At 48.9% G+C, this 22,812-nt stretch overlaps 1 protein-coding gene across 1 annotated transcript in view; it reads left to right on the top strand.

Annotated features, from left to right (window-relative positions):
• Positions 1-22,812, top strand: part of LOC126537079 (glutaredoxin domain-containing cysteine-rich protein CG31559-like) — a 184,627-nt gene that overhangs the window by 156,693 nt on the left and 5,122 nt on the right. Inside the window, exons 3-4 of the mRNA XM_050184223.3 lie at positions 10,784-11,020; positions 22,604-22,669. Of these exons, the coding sequence (XP_050040180.1) occupies positions 10,784-11,020; positions 22,604-22,669 (303 nt within the window). The remainder of the gene's footprint in view (positions 1-10,783; positions 11,021-22,603; positions 22,670-22,812) is intronic.

Raw genomic sequence — 22,812 nt, forward strand, 5'->3', positions numbered from 1 at the left:
TTTTTTGAGCACAGCACATCGCTGAAAGTGCCCCGGGGTTGCCTGTCATGAATAAATGTTTTGCGCTTGAGGGTTCACCGTGTAATTCAGTGGAACCAGATAATTTAAAGTGGTTTCTGTACACCAGTCTGCAGCCTATGATGTGTACGAGTGGTTATCTACGTGGTGTACTAAGATATAAGTATACAACGTGTGTGTGTAGTTCCAGCTTGTGCACTTGGACTCGTGCTTTCTGCTGGCGTGACCTTGCGGGATTTTATCCAAGTGTTCTTCCCTTGCTTTCCATTTGACCGTATTGTGCTGTTGAGTCTGTTGATCTTCGCAATGCGTGCGCCGAAGAATAGGCGATAAACGTCCTTACCTACCGATCGAAATTCATCGTCTCTTCACCTGGCGAACTATGTCGGCACGTAGATCTTATATTCAGGCTGATAGAAGCCCGAACCGAGAGAGCTAATCGAACTTGGACGAGGCTCGCGGGACAAAGGAATCCGGCTTTATTCTATACCCCAGAACATGATGCCACTCGCGTGGTGGGCGGGTCAACAACAGGGTAATCTGTACTCGGGTTCAAAATTCCCACGCACATACCAGATCGGTCGATCGTTGTGTTTGCAAGACGCGTTGCAGAACCGACGCGTTTGTTCCATCGCTAACGTCCGGCGCCTTACAATGGGGACCACAACGGTGAGTCCAAGCGTGGTGCCTGAAAACCATCTAAATACTCTGAAACCTTCAACGAATTCAAGCTCCGAGTGCGATTACGTATCTCTGAAGAGTGGCAGCTGTTTTTGACTAGAGCCCGTACGCGACAGTGAAGCAAAAGGACACGAAATGAACCTGTCTACTTATTGGCAGCTGAAGCTATAGCTTTTTACCCGTTCACCATGCTGGCGATTATACGTTCAGTGTCGGCCGCTTAAATTACGAATGCGTTTTGCTTTGTTGGGAACACGGTGTGGAGGAGGGGAAAGAAAGTACTGGCGTTGGCTGTAACATTGCTAATTACAAGGTCCTCGCTCTCTAACTGTTTTTCACGGATTCGTGGACCTATAATTGTGAGTGAGTGATGTAATGGCGTAACGTGACTGCCATTCGTGCGTGAGCGTCGTCCTTTTGGTTTCTTGCTTCGGAGGGCGGCTGCAGAATGGAATTTGAGACTATATTGAGAACGCTCGCGCTGGTCGTCTAATTTCGTCAGTGGCAGTGCGTTGCAATTATAGTTTGACATTCCGTTACCGATCTTCTCTCAAGCGGTGCTGCGCTGAACCAGTGCGGGGGGTTTGTTGATGCTTTGTAAAGTGCAGTCAGCGTGAAGGGCAGCTGAAGATAAGCAGCCGACGAAGGCTTGCTACACGCGTTGCGTGTATATCTACGGAAGTGTGTCTACGATTAACGTCCGGCAACGCTTGCTTGTTGCGTTTAAAACAAGCGTGCACTTCGCGCAAGGACGAACGAAAAAACACACTTTCGTCCTCGTGCAAAGTTTGCCATATAAACGTGCCAGTATGAATTAGCTCAGTCCGGCAACGCATTCTTCTAAACACTTGCTTTACAATACGCGCGAGTGTGCGTAGGTCATGTAATGCGCCGGTTAGCTAACCGTTGGACCATTAGGGTTACAGAATGGGTACCAAGAGACGGGAAACGCAGTCGAGGGCGGCAGAAGACTAGGTGGAGCGATGAAATTAGGAAATTTGCGGGCGCTAGTTGGAATCGGTTGGCGCAGGACAGGGGTAATTGGAGATCGCAGGGAGAGGCCTTCGTCCTGCAGTGGACATAAAACATGATGATGATGATGATGATGATGATGTTCGTGAGTGTTTGCGTTAGGGTGGGGGGGGGGGGGTGTTCGTATGTATTTGTGTTCACGTGCCCTTGTACGTTGTCGTGCTCGCGTGCGTTTTGTTTGCTCCTTGTGTTTGTTGTTTGTCGGCGCGAGAGCGCTTGTATGCATGTTTCTATGCATAAGCTTGATTAGCGTACGATTGAGCTAAAGCTACATTACCAATCAGGAAGATTCGTGCCCTTTAGGTGAACCTCAAAACAGCCTATACAAGGCACGAATTTATCTCATGCGCCACTCGAATGTTCGATGGCGCCCGAGGTCAAACCGATTGCCCGTTACCTGTTAACGGGAATTATGCGGTAGACAATGTGGGCAGAACCGTTGCGGTAACCTGCACACTGCGTGTGCCGACGACCGTGACTTGTTGCGTGTGTGTGTGTGTTAGCGACAAAGCGCAGCCAAGCGGTTCGCCTTGTGTCTCCGGGAGCGCATTGCGGAGCGGGGGAGAAGCGAAAAATGGGAACATCCAACGCAGCGCGCCGCGTGGCCGGTCGATCCCATTGGCGTAGAACGAGCGCGCGCGCACCACCACATCTCCCACGTGGCTGGGCGGCCAAAGCGTTCCGCGCTATTGTCTCCTCTTTCTGGGACGTCCCGGCCGCAGCGCTCGCGACTATACTGCAGCTTCACTGCAGCACCGCCAGTCTATAGCTGCGAGCACGCTGGCGCCGGAGGAGCCGTCGGCGAATCTGCGTCCTCTCTATCGGACTCAAAGAGTGTGTCTTCATAGCTGTGCGTGGGTGTAGTGCAACCGAATTGCCGTCAAGAGGCTGAACAGTTGGTACAGGTGTCGGCCGCTTTCCATCCGATCTCTTATACCGGCGTTGGCACATCTTCTCTGGTCAGTTATGGCATTCTTTGCTTCCGTGGCGCAGTGCTTACCGGCGCTTATGCGCTAGTAGAGGTAGCTTGGCGACCAGTTTACACCCGTGGTGTTGCAGACACCGCTGGTCGTTGTTACATCCTCTAAGCGGGTTGCAAACATTCGCAATACTTTGCATTTGCCTCCTGTGCGTTCTGGCGTATGTTCCATTACCTGAACGCCTTGCTTAATCGGTGGCTCGTGTGCTGTCTTCTCTGCGAACAGTGCGTTCGTCAGTAATTAACGTGCCAGGGCAGCCAGTAGTGCTCTTCAACAACGCACTACATATTTTCACTGCGCGAAAGCAAGAAAAACCTGTGTTGCATGGTACTTTGTTCCTATGTCGCAACTTTCAGTCGACTTCTCTCCAACAGCATCTGCGCGCCGCACTTCTGGCATTCTGTAGTTTCATATTTATTGTACATTTTGTTGAGCTCACTCGTAGAAATATGACGATATTGCTTAAGCTTTGCAAGGAGTGCCGTCATCATTCACGTGAGATATAAGCTTTTCCTCGTCGATCCGTCACTCCCTCATTTTGGGCCGTCCTAACGGCAGCTTGATTCAGTTTACTTTGCACAGAAACCGTTTCTAGCAACAGCGAATTCTTCAACATACCTTTCTCTCGGCGTTTGCGAGCGCTGCCACATCGACTCCGCTTCGTGTATTCTCTGTGCTTCGTTCACACATCGTTCCGAGTTTACCGCGGTGCCAGCGCAGCTTATGCCGTAAGATCCTCTTTTCTACCGTGAGCCACGCAGAGTCGCGGTGTTTTAATCCAATTTACCAGTGCATAACGCTTCAACCTGGCTTGGCACCTTTGACTCGTCATGGGAGTGAGGGTGAGTGTTTACTTTCACTTATGCACTCTCTCAATATGTATAGTATACAGATCGAAGCGCACAGGGCACGTATTGCCAGATCATGACCGGCAGCTTATTGCCGTACCTGAAAAAAAGTGCGCAATCATCGCGTTATACCGAACATGTGGGGCAGAAACTTGGTGACTAACAAAGAAGATTGTGGAGATAAGGACCGCGCAGCGAGCGGTGAATTAGGGTGACCTTGCAGCCTACGTCCGGGATGGCTACCTGCCGCCTAAACACGGGCATATATCTTGCGTTTTCGCCGTTCAAGAGCGCGTCTCTGAAATTGTTCCGCAAAGGGAGTCCCCGTCAGAGGTGCCTCTCGCTTTTCCGCAGCCTGTGACGCCTTCCATGCATGGTGACGGGCGCTCCTTTCAACCGCGCTAATGACGGCGGCGGTGACAGTCGTGCCTCCGGGGAGAAAGGACCGCCGTCGTTCGGATGCAGTGAACGCCCGAGCGTCCTGCTTTCGTCCGCGTATAGCACTGTGCGTGTGTGTGTGCACACGTTTGTGGTGGCTGAAGTCGTCGGGGCGGGGAGACGCAAAGAGCCGTCGCCTTCTCGGTCGTGACTGAGCGGTTGGGTCGTCGTCGTGACTGCTGTTAGTAAACAAATGGCACTCCTCCCCCGTCTGACGTCCCGCTGCGATGAATGTGCTTCACGGGCGTCGTGCTGTGAAGCTACGCGTACAGCCCGTCATGCGACTCGCCTTTGCTATAGCGCAATCGCATGCCTCCTCGTTATCTTTGCTTTCTCTCTCTCTCTCGCTCTCTATTTGGCGGTGCTTGCTTGGTCGGGGGTCTTTGTCGCCTGAGAGATGTCGCATATCCATGCATGCGCTGTTCCTTCGCTGCGAGTTGAAGCCCGCCGCCCAACACGTTACGAAATTGCAAGTGTACGAAAGACGAATAACGCGGACATAAGATATACCGCTTCGTGCTTGGTAGTGTTGCAGTGCATCATTTTTTTTTCGCCGCTTCAGTATTAGTTGGCAGGTCATGCTTGTATAATCTGTGCTGAAGCGTCCGCAGGAGACACTGTCGGCTTGGTAACGCAAAAAGGCGAGCACGCGCAACTTAGGTGCCGAGTTTTTGTGAGTATTCCACAAAAAGGTAAAAATATAAGTTGAGATCCTTCGTACTGGTTCGCACTGTCGCGACTTTTTTTTTTTCTGGCAACGGACTTGATTATCTCGAATTGGCGTGCTTTGTATAGATCTGTCATCAGATTCATGTGTCATTCGCTGTACGATTTAGCCGTGCTTATATGCATTGACCAAGTGGATATCTCGGCGAGACGTGTCAATCATAGCGGTCTTACGAGGAAGAAATTAAGCAGAAAGAATGCTTCTTAAACTTGTAATGCGCAGACAAGGACGTGTGGCCAGTCCATCGTGTACGTCTTGTGGCTGCTGCGAGATACTTCAGCACCTTATATTTGAGTACCCCGCTTTCAGTGCGCAGCGCATGTCGCTAGTGAGAGACTATCATCTGCTTGGCCTGCGGTGTGCGACACTCGACGAATGTTTGTACCCCAGTAGTTGTGCGTCTAAACGTGATCAGGCTCATCGCGCTCTACTTACTTTTATAGAGTTAACTGACTTAGGTTCATGTTTGTAGCGTCGAAACTATTCTATTCAGCATTCTGTACTAGCGTGACCTTCAAGGACCGGCCCTACTGTGTGTGATCTGTACTGTGTGTTCTACTTTATTCTTTAGATTTGTCACGTTGCTCTTCCTTTCCTCTTTCCTCCCCTCCTTCCTATCTTCCATTTCTGTGTTACTGTCACCTCCCTTCTGAAGAGTATAGGCAGGCGTCGTGCCCCTTCCGGCGGAAGTTGTCAGCCTGCTCCTCCCCTTCCCTTTCTCGTTAATTGTATATATGTGTTCAAAACTAATAATTACAAGCGAAAAAGAGCAGTTTGTAAGTTGTAATAGTTTATAGTTCTTAAATTTTTACAAGGAAAGTCAGTTCGTAAGCCCGAGGTGGCGGGTTCGACACCCGGCTTGGCGACCGCATTCGGATGAGGACGGGTTTTACATTTCTTGCAAACACATCAAATGACTCCAGGTGATGACTACTATTCCGGATTGTAACATTACGGCGGCTATCACGCAGAGTGATATAATCCCTTCAATTAAATTGGTTTCTGAAATGCTTCAGGTTTCACCGGTGCGGCTACGAGGTCGCAGCGAACTGCTTTTCAACATGATACCCGTGTAGTTAATTGGATTAGTGAAAGTGTGTATGAGTCGAAAAATTCTTCCCTTCACTAACTGCCTACCTTGGTTGCTTGCATTTCTTTAGTCTCCCGTGTTCCCTTTCCCTTCTTCCATATAAATGATACCGTATGCCGGGATAAAAAAAAAGGGGGGGGGGCGCATATATGACTCGTATCTATGGTCATTTCACGTCATCTACTTCCTCAAACGGGCTAGACAGATGCATTTTCCGCCCTTTTAATTTCGATGGAATCTATAGTCCTTGTTTCTTTATCTGCATCGCAGAACGAAATACCCAATTCCAGAGACGGAGACAAGCGCTAGAAATCGGTCGTTTGCGAATGATAAAAAAGAAAAAAAAAACTGCATCGGGCAACATTTCCGATTTCCTTTGCACTCGTTTATCGTCCGAATGCCAGTAATCAGCTAGCGCTTGATCATACAGCGGTGCGTGCTCACACCGGAACTGCCGACTCCTCGCTGCCCAGCCGCCCGCTTCCCCCGGCCCCCTAGCTAGTCTATGCCTACCATAGCGGAAGTGGAATGGAGGGGGCTTAGCCGATCCAGCGCCTCTATATATCCTCGTGCCGTCGATTGTGCGCTCTCACTCCACTCGCTTCTCTCCCACTCCGCCAGCGTATACACCTCGATCGGTATTTGTTCCTTGCGTGAGTAGTTTCTCGGCCCGTGCACCCGATCGCAAAAAAAAAAAAAAATGACCGCTTTGGCTCGCCATCATACCCTTCGTCTTGCTGCTCTAAACGTTCCTTTCCTGCCTCCTCCCTCCCCCGTTCTTTTCTGAGCCCGTTACGCGGTTATAGCGACGCGTGGGTATGATTGAATAGCTTGTTTGGCCGTGCCGCACGGTTATGTGGGCCCCATTGAGCCGTACCTATTACGCGCACCAGCGGATGCTTATTACTTTTTTTTTTTCTTTTCACGTGACGCCTGAGAGTATGTGCGTGGGACCGTTGATACGTAACCGCGCCGTGCCCATTTATACACTTCGGCTCGTTCATCGACTGACGGCTCCTGTCAGAACTCCGTCGCGCTCTGACGTTTCTCCTTATCGACGGCAAGGATGGCTGGCCGGCTGGCTGCGTTGCTGCGCGCGCCGTAAACGCATTCTCCACGTTGCCGGCATATTCGATGCGACCGCTATGTATACCAAACGCTGGGGCTCCCCTCCCAGTTCGTTCTATGAAACGATTCGCTTTTATAGACTGTAGTATACTGAGTGCGTGCCAGCCAAACGGTGCCATTGTCCCGGGCAGTTTATGTACCGAGAGAGAGACGGGTAAGAAAAAGAAATGCCGGGATAGGGACGATGTCTCTTCGTTTCCATGAGCACATGCGCCGCCACGTCTTTTGATCGGATCGTCTCGTGGCAGGGCTATCAGAAGTTGGCTTTTCGGGTGGCTGAGTGTGGTTGGTAGCGCCAATCGGCGGAGGCTTTACATATTATTCCGGTTGTCTGCAGGGCGAGTGGTTGCCGAGACTGTTGAGTGGCCGCTGTGACAAGAGAGCTGGAGCTTGAGAGCGCACGCGCAGTATATATGCATGAGAAAGGGGACATTTAAAAGAACGTCAAAACGTTCGAGACGCTGCGCTGTCGTTCGCTATGCATAGTTTGCACGCTGACTGCTTTAAGAAAAAGTAGTCGCTTCTCACGGAAGAATGATTTGAGCGTTCTAACCGAAGCGTGTCCTGTCCAAGGAGACGTCGTTTATCAAGAAAAGTCTTGCTTGCGCTGACCGCAATGAGCTTACGCCTCATGCAACCTGATGGACCCACTTCTGCCTATAGTAAGTTTCCTGCTTAGCATTGCGTCCCGTGCGGCCACTGAAGCGTTCACTTCGTCATTCCATTACGCTTATATACGCTTCCCCCTACACTCGTCTGCGATATTTTCCCTGATGTTCGGTGACCTGGTATGGAGCGAAGCGGCGTTTGACGAAGACGAGGAGCTTCGCCCAAACTTATGCATGCGCGCATACTTGTCTCGTCGGTTGGGCCTTTTTTTTTTACGAAAAATGTATAAAGTGAATGGAGGTCAGTTCAGGGTCCCCTCCCCGCACCCAATTCGGCCACGCGCGCAGTCCGCGCCCCTGCACTCGAGATTAGATGCGTATTCGCTGTGGCGTGCAGGGCCGCCGCTTCGTAAACTTTTGGAGTCAGACGAGCGTCTTCTGAAGCCTATTCACGTGAGTTGGCAGCAGGATATCAAATGCAAGAATCGGCTCATTCCGGGGCACTATTATGGACATTTTTGAACGCTACCTTATTGTCTTACTCGCCATCTTGTCAACTCTGATTGGCCCAGAGGGCTCCTGCGGCCTCTCTGATTGGCTCAGATTGCATGCCACAATTGCAGAATTCGACAATGTCCAGAATAGCACCCCTGGTTGCCTAGGAATAAGAATGAATGAATGATACTTATGAAGAATACTAGCGCAAAGGACTTGCGTTAGTCTGTCTCCCTGCCATTTTGTCGAATTCGCCATCTTGTCATCTCTGATTGACTCACAGGGTGGTTGTGCTCTCCCTAATTAGCCCCAAGAAAGCTAACATAAGAAATGTAGACACCGTGGCTGAATTTGTCAGTGCTCCTATCCTATAAACAAGCGTACCCATCAAGTTCAACGGCGACTGAACGGTAAACAAATTAACAGTGAAAATGACGCCCCTTAAGAGCTTCTGGACAATTACATCGAACCATTGTGGTTAAAAGTCCCGTTAGCGTTGGTAAAAGGCCTGCCTCTCTTATACCGGTCACATAGCCAGATGCCAAATAGTCTAAGTGTACATACGCCCTTGTGCCTTCTTTCTAGGTAGTACCAAATGTACGAGACCTGTCGGCCGATGTCTCGTAGCCTTTAAAATAACATTAGTTCTCCCTAAGCCTACCTCGACACCTTCAAATACCACCCGTATAGCGGCCGGTCAGGTGCGCTGATGGCTACACCGTTTCCTCCTGGAAACTGCTCTCAGAACACCGTTCTGCTCTGTTTGAGGCGGAAAAGGCCCGTCCGGCACGCCCCCCCCCCCCCCCCTCTTCACCTACGGGCTCGCCTGCTTCGAGGTGTAGACCCCCTTGCACACCTCTTCCTGCCTACGGCATTCTTTTCTGTTTCGCGTTCCTTGGGGGAACGCCGAAAAGTTAATGGCGTCTTGCGACGATTTCGCCGGCCTGAGCGCGTATTATAGGACTGCGCAGCTCAACTGGCTGCAGACTTGTTTGTATACAGACAGTGCGCAGCGGCGAGCTGTGTGGGGCTGCCTGCAGGCAGACAAGCCCGGCGGCTCCCATAGTCGCAGTGCGGTGATGGTGAACGCGGTCTTGAGAACGAGTTTACGCCGCCCGATTGTTTTTGTTTTGGCAGAGGAATGGCGCGCCTGCGCGGAATCACGCTTCGATGATGACGCGTCAGTGTGTGTGCGTGTGCGTGTGTGTGTGTTTAGGAAGAGGGCTGGAGGGGCGCGCGCGCTGATGCGCCAACGCTGCGACAGCTTATTACACACGCGCTGAGGAAAAGAGTTCATCTGTCTTAACTCCGCCAGGCGTAATGTAGCGTGCCCGGAAGTAGCATGTTCAGCGTGAAGATGCGACGTCGATGTCCGCCTCGCTTGGTTCTCTCGTCGACACAAGTGAACTTGCCTAAGGAACAATTCGAGAAAAAAAAAAAGACATCCGTGCATAGAACCGTGCAACCGTGCAACTTGGCATAGAAGGCACGAATTTTGGAAAGCGAATGTAGTGCTCGCTTTCGGGATGCACGCTTTTTCTCAGAACGACCACTCCTTCAATGAAAGGTGGTCTAGTTGGCCCGTTCGAGAACTGTCGCATAGGACTGAATGAAGGTTGCTCCGCAACATTCTTTTCGAGATTACATTTGGAGGCTATATAGGTGCGAAGTGTTACTAATATCAGATTCATCTATTTATTAGTGGTGTCTTATAGCTTCTGTCACACGGATGCTTCACAGCTTCTCTTCAACTCATTTTACGCCTGTTAGTCTGAAACCAGCTTTAAAAAAAAAAAAGAAAAGACGAAGTTGAATGCTTGAAATCATGAGCAAGGGGGAGCGAACGTGGGAAGCGTCAACCTATAAGCAAACGTTTTGACGCGAGGACTCGTCTTCGTTAGGGCAAAGTCATTCCTTGTTCACCCACTGTTCACCATGCTCAACGGGGTTTTTTTGTGACGATTTAATGTGGCAGAGTTTGTGAAGGCATCATGATAGAGTTCGCGAGAAAGGTTCGCAACTGAAATACACTTGAAATACGGCAGAAAAAGAAGTTCTGAAAAATGCACCGTACACATTTTCGCCCAATGCGCGTTCATGTTCTCGTATGTATTTTTGTTTCATAGATAACAAACAAATTTGGCAACCACCTGCTTGTAACACAAGGCTTTCGTCTTTGGCTGCTAAGGCAGCTAGCCAAATCTAGAGCCACATTACTGCAATAATCTGGCTACGTTTACTGCAGTAACTTAGCTGAACCCTGAGGCCGCTTGCACGAAGCATTTTACCCTGTAAACTTACTCACGGCTAGCAAAGGATGACAAAATGACCTTAAGCTGCCGCACATTTAGTTGTTGCCGGGTGACCAACGTGACAATTTTGGTGCAATACCTTTCACTCTTGTTGTTCTACAGCTTACGGCCTCTGGAAAGAAACTTCAGGACCACGTGCTTCGCGCAAGCGGCCTTTTGGCTGTAAGAGCTTTCTTTTCTTTTCTTTTTTTTAAAGCTATGGTACGACGCTATAGCTTTCCGATGAATGGACTACGGCCTTCCTTTTGGACCTTACTACTATACATGAACAGGACATGGGAATGACATACTTTTCCTGTCGCGAGAATCCCGTCAGATTGAGGATTCTTGCAAAAAAAAAAAAAAGAGAACTGAATTTGAGCGTTTGGCGTACAGACTCGAACAATGCGTGTGTCCCTCAACTGTGCTCCTTCTTTGTCCGTGCAGCGCAACTACGTCCGCGAGGAGGAAGGCCGCGTGGTCCTCTACACGACCTCGATGGGCGTCATCCGGCAGACGTGGGAACAGTGCCGGCGCGTGCGGAACACACTCCAGACGCTGCTGGTGCGCTTCGAGGAGCGCGATGTCTTCATGAACCGCACGCACCAGAAGGAGCTCATGGATCGCACGGGACTGCGGCACGTGGTCGTGCCGCAGCTGTTCGTCGAGGGACACCACCTGGGCGTGAGTGTGACGCGCGTGCATGTATAGTGTACGCGTGCGCATGCATACGTGTATACGGCGCCGTGCCACCGCGCAGCGTCGCAGTCAAACGAAACCACGCGGCGCCTCGTCGTGTACCGCACCACGTCGTACCACACCATACCATATCATACCATAACTCACCGGCTGCGATGGCTCAGTGGCTATGACGTCCTGTTGGTGAGCACGAGGTCGCGGGTGCGATTGCCTGTAGCGGTGGCCGTGTTCCGATGCGGCGGAATGCAAAAAAGCGCCCACCTGCCGTTATTCGTGTGCACGGTGCGCGATCACCCAAAGAACTCTACACTTAAAGAAAAAAAAAAGGTGGTAGTAGTTACTACCCGTAGTGTCACGCCATTTGCTACCTTAGTATAACAGCAGTCGATTGGTGTAACGATGGAGTTAGTAACATAATAACTAAACAAGGTAGCCTCTGTTACCTGTGATGGGCCTTAGCTCCCAATTCCAAACGCAGAGCCACCTGATACTGTACTGGAAATCGAAATCGGGTACAGAAGGTATGTTAGAACTATCATCTCTTGTAAAGACAGATGTGAAAAATGTTATATCATCGCCTCTGCTGTATAGACCGGACCAGCTGTGGCGGTATTCCAGAGTGGACCCGATATATGTTTTATAGAACAGGAACGAATTCGGTTGTGCTAATTACATTCGGAAATGGTAGCTGATACCCATTAGTGACAGTCACTACGTTGTTTAGTCAGTACTGTTACAAACTCTATCGTTGCGAACTGAAGTTGTACTAAAGTAGCAAATAGTGTGAAGCCGGGTATAGTAACAACTACGACCTTTCTTTGCTTCTTTTTTAAGAGTCTGTACTGCGGCGTGCCTTGTAGACCACGTAGCAGCTTAGGGACGTTAAAAACCCAACGATATCGTTTACCGTGCACCATACGACACGTACACCACAAAAAAAAAAAAAAAAAGAAAGAAAAAGGTACAGGTTTGTTGCAGGCTTAACTGAACGCATACAACAAAGTTCTTGTACTTGATGTTAAGCAGCGCGAAAAGACACCGATAAAAAAGAAAAAAAGGCACGTATGCACAGAAGTCTACCCTAAATCACGGAGCCAATTTCATGCGCCTTGCGTTTCTTTCTATATTTTTTTTCGTCGTCTCTATCTTTCCGCGCTGTTTATCATCGAGCATGTCGCGCCGTTTTGCCTATATACAGGCTGAAGTCCTCCTCGAAGTAATAGTGGCTGCCTTTTTGATCTTTCTCGCAAAGGCTTACGGCGGTTGATCTGCTTGGCTGAAACGAAATAACGCGAACGAGGAAAAGTGCAGCTTTTTATATACGCCCCCAGCGTTGCGCGCAATATAGTCAGGCGCTTCACTATATATTGACGCTACTTTTATTACTTCGTGCTCAGCCTCAGCCGAGCCTCGAACGCATCGATGTATCGTGGCAGCGCACGTGGAAATTGGCCGCGAAGAGAGAAAAAAAGAAGAAAGAAAAGGTGCGAGCATTAAAGGTGCCTCACGGGACTATTCACGGCGCTATAAATCTCAGTCCCAGCGGCGGCGTGAGCGCACTTTCTGGCGATATATATATATATATATATATATATATATATATATATATATATATATATATATATATATATATATATATATATATAAGTAAATAAATAAACGAGAAGAAAGGGGGTTAACCGAAGGGCCCGATTTTTATTAGTCATATCATAAGAAGCCCACAAACACTGACACCAAGTACAACATAGGGGACATTCCTTGCGCTTAATAAATGAAATAAAGAAACGATAAATTAATGGAAATTAAAGTGGATGAAAAAACAACTTGCCGCAGGTGGGAACCCAACCCACAACCTTCGCATTTCGCGATACAAATACCCAAGAAAGTGGATGAGGAAACGGCGCCGCTGTAGCTCAATGGTAGAGCATCGCACGCGAAGTGCGAAGGTTGTGGGTTCGGTTCCCACCTGCGGCAAGTTGTTTTTTCATCCACTTTAATTTCCATTAATTTATCGTTTCTTTATTTCATTTATTAAGCACAAGGAATTTCCCCTATGTTGTCCTTGGTGTCAGTGTTTGTTGGCTTCTTATGATATATATATATATATATATATATATATATATATATATATATGAACATGGCCGCGAAGTGAGCTCACTGTCGATGGTGTGTATAGATTATGCACGCGAATCATTTCTCCTCCTTTTCCTTATTATCAATGTTATTATTTTTTTACATATATTCCTACTTGTTAAAACCGGGCAGCAAAGTTCTGGAAGCTACTGCCGGTGTCGCTTATTCGAGAACCGAGTCAACAGAGTTGTTTTCGTTCATGCGAAGGGGCTCGGTATTTGACCTCTGGCGCTTATGTACATAACATTACAGCCAAAGGTTCCATACGGAACGCAGGGGGCAATCGCGAAAGAAGTTCTTGGCTGTATTAGCCATGAGTCATGACCCGTGGGCTGCCCTTTGAGTTATATAAAATAAATCGTTTTCTTTCTTTCTTTTTCTTGGCCACTTGCCTGCTCCTCGGTTCACGTACTATACGTACGTGACGCCTGGCCGCCGCCTTGGACGCGAGCGGTGCTGGCTAACACTCGCAGGGCCAATTACGTACACGTGTAGACAATTAGCCAAGAATGTAGCCTGAGGCGTGGCCGATTGCTCCGTTAGCTCAGTTGGTAGAGCACCGCACGAACGAGTGATGAGGAAGATGTGGCTTCGACTCCCACCGGCTGCGAGTCGTCCACTTTCATTTCTCTGTACTTTATTTCTACGTTTCATTTAAACGTAAGAATGAATCTCTATCGTGATACACCTGGCTTCTTTGTCTGTCTCCCCGTACGGTTGTGAACAACAAATATTTGAGCCCTCTTGGGCCATCTCATTCTCCTCGAGCATTGTACTCATTAAAGGGTTTCGCGCTCTTTTTTCTTAATGAGACAGATCTGAGCACTCTATAGACCGCCTGCAAACAAACTGTTTTGTCTCTTCATAGACTTTCCATTTGAATGCTAAAAATAGATATTGTACAAACAACAGCGATTCATTAGAAGTGTGAGATCATAGGTTCATGGTCATTCTACGCAGGGTCTGGTGAAAATCAATAGAATATACGCGGCATTTATGTGTTACCTGTAGGTTTTATAGATATGTGGCGTAACCTCTCCGTGAATTATCAAAAATACTATCAAAATACTATCAAAAATAGTTTGCCCGTCTACAACGAGCGTACAGGCGTTTATATGAAGTGTCAGCAGACCGATTATAATCAATTTTTTGGGCTGTTATTTGTGCTACGACCCCCGCCCCATAATACTGCCTGACTTTCAGCCAAGTACTTCTGATTTCTGATGACTTATTGTCGATGCATGCTCTGTCGGTTGCGTATGGACGAAAATTTCTATAAGAAACCGAAGTTCTGGTCTCTAGAATATCTATCACCTCTCTATAAACATCGATAGACACACCTTATTTTAGACATCCTACTTCATTACATTTCATAAATAAGCTTTTTGTAGACACCTATAGCATGTCTACGGACCCTTTAAGATGTATTTACGCTATTTGCGCGTCTTCTAGCGACCACAGTGCTGCACGTCTGAAGCGTTACGGAGGCGTGCTTGATTGTGATACATACACCCACATATGAGACGCGCAGCCATGAAAAATGGCTCATACCCTTCTCGAGGACAAATTACGGCCATCAAATGGTCGCAAATACCTAGCCACGGCTAATAAATTCTTACCTAGAAGCCGGCATTGACATCCATGCCTTGACACCATCGGAGCTCATCTGTCTGGTGAAAACTACCATTTAAATCGCCATGATTCCGTAAAACCATATGCATTCAATGAAAGAAATGTAATTTATTTGATGTAATCCACTGTTCTTTACTTTTTTCATTTCTGAAAGTGTTCTTTGCCACCGGTCTGCCAATATGTAAAGGGGGCCAGGGACCACTCAAGCTGCCAAAAAGCAGCTTTTACCTTGGCCCCCTCCATTTGCTTGTAAATGGGCACAAATAAAATGAAATGAAATGAAATTCTGAAGCGGAAAAGAGGCCAGCCACCTCGCTATGGCCTGTAATTGTTACAGCGACGGTTGAACGCGCGCGTGCGGCCATAAAACAGAGCGTCGTGGAAAACTTCGGCGCAATGGTCCGTTTTTGCGTGCAATGATTCCTATCGTTTCCATCCTGGAAGCCTCGGTGGCACAGTCTGTAGCGAAAGCGTTCACTCCGATGGCCGAGAAAACCTCCGGCTTCAGCCACTGCCGGTAAAAGAAAGATTATAATCGCAACAGACCCCTCGCAGAGCCGACGGCAGCGTTCGCTGTCTCTCGAGGCGTTTCTCGTGTCGCATCTGGGATGCGCTGGTTTCATTACAGCGGCCTGCGCTGACGTCATGGCTGAAGTTTTCATTTCCGCTGTGTGCGTGGCGCTGTAACCATGGCAGCGACGCCATCACTTTCCAGTGCAACTGCCTGCGCGACGAGGCCTGTAAGACGAGCTGTGTGTCTTGAAAAAATTGGCGAGTACACAAGCAGGGGGAACAGAGTATAACCGAAGCAGTTGGTCGTTTATAAATCATCTGCTGCGCTAGAACGGCTCAAATATTGAAGGCTACATTTTACACAAACTTACATGTTATTTTCACTGTTGTAGATTGCATGTAGTGAGTTTTCGTATGGCGAGGTCACTAATGTAGATAAACATAGAGAGAACAAGATGAAATACATGGAGGCTAACAATCTGAGTTTCCAGTTTGCGGCACTGCACTGCGAAAAAGAAAACCCGGAAGCCGTTTTCGTTATAGAAATGGAGAGAGAGAGAGGGAAGAAAGGGCAGGGAGGTTAGATGGATGCTAGTTTCCGGTTTGCTACCCTGCACTGGGGTGAGGGAGCTAAGGGTTGGAAATAGGAGAGACAGAGAGAGAAAGAACAAGGAAATATTAACAGGAAGGGCGTTCCAATTAGAGGCGTTCACACGCGCCGGTGGTCGTCCAACTGATTGTGCCAGTGCAGTGTGCCGAGACAATCGCTTTCCGTTTTCATTATAGGTGGTCGTACAGGCCGGTGGCTTGAAAAAAAAAAGTTTTGCTTGCATGTCCTTCTGATATGATGAGTCCCCTCGATGCTGTAGAATTCCCTCTTCCACTAAGATAGTTAAGTGCTGAATAAGCTTATGAGAAGGGGAGGCGTGTGTGTGTGTCTGTGTGTTTGTGTGTGTGTGTGTGTGTGTGTGCGTGTGTGTGTTGTGTGTGTGTGTGTGCGTGCGTGCGTGCGTGCAAGGCACGAATCGCCGCGACCATTTGGCACCACTGAATCAAAAGGTAAATACCAAAGGGCCCTTAGACACAACGTGTCGTCACTGTTCCCAAAGCACAGCAGGCTGTCCGCTTCGACAGCACCCTTCTTGGGGGCCTCTGCTCGCCGCGCGCTTTGTCCAGCTCGGAATTCCGGCCGCGAGGTCGACAATTACGGGACGAGCCGACGGCGGCAGCAGCTCGAGCGAGACGGCTTTTAACGGCTTCGCAACCGAGCCAAAATACGAGGCTGCTGCCTTCAGCTTCAGCAGACAACGCGAAGCCCGGGCATTTTTCTTTCCTACAGGGTACGCAGACGAACTCGCGGGAAGGGCGATCCTGGCCCGGCACCCATGTTGTCGTCCGCGCGCGTGCTGACCAGGCGCACAGCCAAGCGTGAACAGCCGGCGGCGCAAGGGTCATTCACGAGAGGCTCGCGTACACCGCTGACCATTTAGGCGCCCCCGGCAGGGAACTCCCCCCGCCAGGGAGCCCTGTAACGCACGGTTCAACGACCCCGGGCAGTTGACCGGTCAACGGTGGTGGCGGACGGGCGGCGTTGTTTTTGCCTCGACCTCCTCCGTCATCTCTCCGGCCCAGCGTGCGTGCGGCTGCGGCAACTTTCTCGTTCGGCTCGCGCGAAACTGTAGCGACGGCTTTGATCGCCGGTTCCGTGGGTCGGTTTGTGTCTCGACTCGCGGCGGTGTATCGCGTCACGGCGAGAGCGAGATGTGCGGTTATACGAGAGAAAGTGGAACGAAAGAAAAAAAAAAATATTCGCGCAAGCATGAAAGGTCAGCACGAACACCCTTTTTTTTTCTCTCTTCTTTTTGTACGTTTGTTTGGTGCTCAGCTGCGTCGCAGAACAATCGTGAACCGATTCGCATTACAACGCCGGCTCTTCTAAAATGTGTGGTTAATAGGGCAGTCAGACGTGTTGAGGTAAACGAGCACACGAATGATAAATAAACTAGCGAATGTTGTGAACTGCGAAGGCTCATTAAAAAGAAGACGGTGACAAGTGGTTCGACGATGGTGACGACGGCACCAAAGGAATTGCATTCTGATTGGGGCAAATGGCCTTCTTTCCTGGCGACTTCCTTGGACCAAACGTGAAGCTAACAACCAGGAATAGACGTCGCAAAAACTGGATAGTCTCTACAGTTATCACTGCAAAAGCGAGCAGAAAGCGACGACTCAGACCAAAGCACTGGACCGACTTGCTATAAAGGAGGTTTTGAAGAAACCATCGTCTGTGCCTTTAGTGCAGCATACTGGACAAGTAAGCGTGAAATAGGTTTAGAATCTCTTCAAATTGTTGGCACCGCAACATATGAGGCACTCGCCGCTCTTGCCACCCCGTTTCATTGGTCAACAAGAGTGAGAGTGATTCGTCCTGAAGACCGCGTGTGCAAGACAACAAGATCGTGTATAGGTGCTCACCTGCAGCGCCCTTGTGTATGCCCATCGATACTGCTCGCCGTGCTCCTTTACGAGCGCGTCTGACCTTTCAGGAATCTGGCGTTCCAGAAATAGCATCACTTTCAGCGGCATTTGCGTTTTTACAACGGTCCGAGGGTGCGCGCCGATTCTTCGTTCGGATCGGGGCCACAGGGCAGTCCGATCCAGGCACGATACGGTAAGGGCGAAAACAAGGATAGCGTTATACTTTACTTTCTTTTGGCGTTGCGGTATTTGTACCGTAGTATACAGCATGGAAGGACATACAGCCAGAACAGCATCCTTAGGTACAGTACGAAGGTATACAGCCCCGGGCTATACGCTTCAGAAGGCTGGCGTCAAGCTTCTTTTTAAAACCTTTTTTTTCTCTGTTCGTGCTCATGATAAGACGGAGGGCGATGGCACGCCAGTGACTGGGTTAAGATTATTTCGCATTCGCGAAGCTTATCTGGGACACGCGTTCGCACGTACGTATACGCGCGTGTCTTGGTACTCGCTTGGTGCGGCTCCACCCTGAGATATATGAAGTGCGGTCGCCCTTCCTTCTGGCCTACATGCCTATTAGTGCCACCCTTGTATAATGGGCCCGTATTGATGGTCTCGTGTCGAAGACTCTAAATTCGGCGCGTCCGCATTCTGCAACTCAACACCTCGCGAGGTCGTCGAGGCAACTTTATTGATAGAAAAATCAATCGGCAGCGGGCAGAATACAGTGACAGGTAGAAAGTACTCAAAAGGCGAGCACTGACCCTTAACGGTTATTTGACTGAGAGCGCTTGACCTTAAACGTAATGCTGCCTGCCCTGAAAATAAGCCTGAAAGCAAACGACTTTGTAAATAAAAATCCGGCGCTGGGTGAGAGTTGCGCTGACCAAAGTGGGACGGTATATGAAGGCCTTATATTGACGCACAAGTCCCGGGAACTGTGCGCCCATGCGCGCCCGGTAAACTTTCGGGTCACGCATGGCACACGTGCATCAGCGTGGCATAGCGTTCTTGAAAAAAAAGAAAAGAAGTAGCCAGCGCAAAGCGTTGAAGAAAGGAAATACATGCCAATTATTGTTTGGTACAAGGTAGGCCGCGAAGTGCATGCGGATTTGTTAACAATGGATGTCGTTTTGACGTAGGAAAAGAAGGCTGACTTTCTATCTCCTAATATGTATGGCACCACTGGAGGATTCTTTTATTTCATCGCAAGCCTTCGCGCTCTTAATGAGGACGTCTGAGACGTACAGCACATCAGTACCAATTGGCGTGTCTGGATTCTCTTACTTGTCTCTTCCCTGTGACATCAGGAATGCGCATATTAAGATCGACGTGCGATTAAGGTATACAAAGCAGATTTTTTTTTTTTAACACGAAACCCGCATTTATGCTTCCCACGTGGGGAGGCCGAGCCTTACAATATTGTGACGGGCCCCAAAAAAAAAAAAAAAAAATGAAATCAATTGACGCTTGCATGTTGCTACGCAACCACGTTATGTAGTGTAAAAACCGGCGTAGGAGTGTGAAAAAATGTTCATAATTACTACAGAAAAAACTACCAAGATTAAGAAGGATGATGATATCTGGGGTTTTGTAGAGCAAGGGGAAACGAAAAGGAGACACGAAATGACGCGCCGTTTGGTGTCTCCCTTTCGTCTTCGTAGTTTACGCTGTATAGTAATTGTGACTCGATGCCAACTGTAGCCGAACTCGCCGCTCTCATAAACGTCTAGTATTGCGTGCACCTCGGTCTCGCACTTTGCATGCCAAGCGTAAGCAGACTTCAAGCAGCTTACCCGTTTGTCATCGTCCTTACTAGCACAAGCAAACGCATACGTCGAAAAGATCAGTCGCGTCGGCAAACGTGGAGGAACCAAGAATTAAAAACCAGTTTTCTTCCATCCACGCTTGCCGTTCCGCCAAATCGTTGTTACACGCTCCATTCACCTGTTCGCGAATCAGTAATCAGAAAAAAAAAAAATGTTGCGTTTTGTTTTTTTTCTTTTCTCTCGCCTCACTGACGTACGAATGTACGTATGTGCCAGGATTTCCGTGTACACGCGTATTCTCGCGATTCCCTTGTCCAAAAGAAAAAGCCTGCAAGTTCGCGGAACCGATCGGCACTTGTGCACTAGTACAGCCGAGCTTCAACGGAACAAGATTGAAAAAGAAAACATGCGTTCGCCATATTCTCAGCGCTATACACGCATTTCTTTTGTCCGCCCAAGAGCGGCCGCCCGCGTGTTTGTCGAACATCACGATTACTCGACTAGTCAGTGCTGCTCGCCGTCCGGGCACCATTTAATTTCTCTTTCGAGCGCCCCATTTCGGACGTCTCGCTCGCTGCCGGCTTTGTGAGTTCTATTCTTAATATACTGCCGGCCGAACGGCATGTACGAGACGACGCAGCCTTTTTGCGCTCTCCTTTGCGCATTACCTTCCGCTGCGTCGATTTTCCTTCTTCATCCTTCCAAGATCCTTTTCCTCTCCTTGTTTGGGCATCTCGTCCATTGTGTGCCGGCTCATTTTTCTTCTCGCGCGCTCTTCTTTCTTCGCCATTTAAGCACAAAAGCTCGCGCGCCTTACCGGGCGTATGGGTGTACGACGTATGCAGTACACCGTGAGGGGCGGAGCGTATATCGGTACCGCGCTTCCGAAAACCAGGAAGTCCGTCCCGGTTGCTGCCGCTGGCCGCGCCACTGTTCGTCGGTCGCGCCATTGTGTTTGTGCGCGCGTGCTCGGCGCGCCAGACAAAACTGGAGACCGACTTCTTTTCTAAAGCGAGAGGAGCAAGAAGAAGCCGTCGTCTAGAAAGAGAGATAGAGAAAGAGGGAGAGAAAAAAAGAACGGCTTTTAAGGTAAAACGAAAAGGACATGGCCTCGAGGGAAGACTGCCCAGAAGAGGGAGGGAGAGAGCGGAGGAACACAACAGGAGGATGATAGCTCCTCCTAACGGGCCGCTGTAAGCAAGTTCTCGAGCAGCGTAGATTGAGACGTGAACAGGAGATCCTCCGAACAAAGGAGAATAAATGTGGCCGCGGGGAGCGCAGTCTCTGGTTCCGGGGTTGACGTGCAACACGGTTTGTGTTGTGTGTGCGGAAAGCTTCGTTGCAGAACGGAAACGGCCGCGTCCAACCAGCGACGTGGGCCTTGTGCATACCTGTTGGCAGTGTAGCGCAGTTTTAAAGAAAAAAAAGTCCATATAATAAGAACAAAAAAAAAGTCTGAAATCTGCTCGAAAGGACTGCGGTGTCGAACACGGTCGCCTGTTCCTCCCTTTGTGTGGTTTTATTTGACTGGCACAGCCAAGGTAGCGCTGCTCACTACATTAGTGTCGTTCTCGCGCTCATTTCCGTACGTGGTATATATATATACGTGGTCATCGCGGCTTAGCTGCGCAGTCACGAAAGCAGATGTCGAGGGATGATGGACTCTAAACAACCCTTCAGTGGCGTTCAAAAGAAGGACTCGCTTCGAGCTTCACCGAGCTGGAACCTCTTACGGCTCGACGATGCTTTCTTTGTACAAGGCGTTCGTGTACCGTATCGGCAGTCCATCCTGTCGCCAGCCTATATGACACTCATTAATAAGAACAAATAGTTTCGTTCCTTCTTTTTTTACTCTTCCCACGGTCCTCGCGAGAGCACAGCTGCGGCTCCTTGAAAGCTGCAGTCCTTGGATTTGTCTGACTTGTTATTACCAAAATGGCGAAGTCCTCGTTCTGTAATCCACTCTCATATAATCAGCATGGAAACCTCCACCCAGAGCTCTTCATCTACATACTGTGGTTATTTCGACAATTAAATGAAAAAGAAGCTTTCATTGCCGTTTTCCATAGTTTGGCGACCTTTAATTGTTTAACAGTTTCGGTATACAGGTACTGGGGCCCTCGAGAGCACTCTCTGTGACTACTTGAGTGCGAAACAATTCTCGTGCCTTGTTTTCGCTGGCAGCTTAACGTAAAACAGCTTAAAGTAAAATTTATATGCCTCCTTGGTCGCCGCAGTTTTCGTCTCTTCGGCGCGACCTGTATGTACGACGTCATTCAGGATAATGAAAACTGGCACAAAGCGCGGACAACTTATGTAATATCGTAGCCACCCCTATCGGTAAGAAAATCCGCACAGGTTAGGGAGGTACCAATCTGAACGGTGTACAGCTGCGCGTATTGATAGCTCATTTGCGCAAATTTGCCATGTATTTTGTGCCAGCTTAAGTGAGCTGGCAAGCAGCTTATACAAGTGTTAAAATCCGCATCTAAAGATTGAAGTTGGCATAAATGATTTGATGTTGTCATCAACCCACCGCAGCAGCTCGGTGGCTATGGCGTGCATCTTGCTGAGCTTCGATGGTTCTATCTGTGCCGCGGCGGCCTCATTCCGATGGGCCTCATTCCGATGCAAAAACGCTCGTGTATCGTGCATTGATATAGTGCACATTAGAGGACCCCACGTGGACAAAATTAATTCGGAGCTCCCTTTTATGATGCGTCTCGTAATCAGATCGGAGCTTTGGTTCGCAGATGCCCAGCATTTAATTTTTAATATTGTCATCAGTGTTACCACATTACAAAAATAAAATATACGTACGCGCCTACACCCAAACTGTATAGGCAAAACGGGCGAACTTATGTATTTCGTCCTTGAATAATCTCAGGGCAAGGTGCTCCTCCCAGAGTTACGCCCTATGCCGAAAAAAAAAAAAGGAAACGTCCAGCATTAGAACATGTGCGACGCCATTACGCATGCCGCTCAGTTGTTGAGATTGCAAATGCACTTTCTTTACACCAGTTTTGTCTTGTTTCGCCTGCAGGGAGCGGAAACAGTGGAGCGCCTGAATGAAACCGGTCAGCTCAGGCAGATGCTCAAACCGTACAAGGTAAGCTATATATACGATTTATTGAAGACTTCGTTCTTGTGTGCACTGAGTGCTTTCCGAAAAAGAAAAGAAATATGGCCGACGTCAATCTTGCCTCACGTTTCTTATAGCCCGCAGCAGGGCCTTCAGCTGTCGCTCGCTGT

The sequence above is a fragment of the Dermacentor andersoni genome, chromosome 4, assembly GCF_023375885.2.
Source record: "Dermacentor andersoni chromosome 4, qqDerAnde1_hic_scaffold, whole genome shotgun sequence".
Lineage (NCBI taxonomy): Eukaryota > Metazoa > Arthropoda > Arachnida > Ixodida > Ixodidae > Dermacentor > Dermacentor andersoni.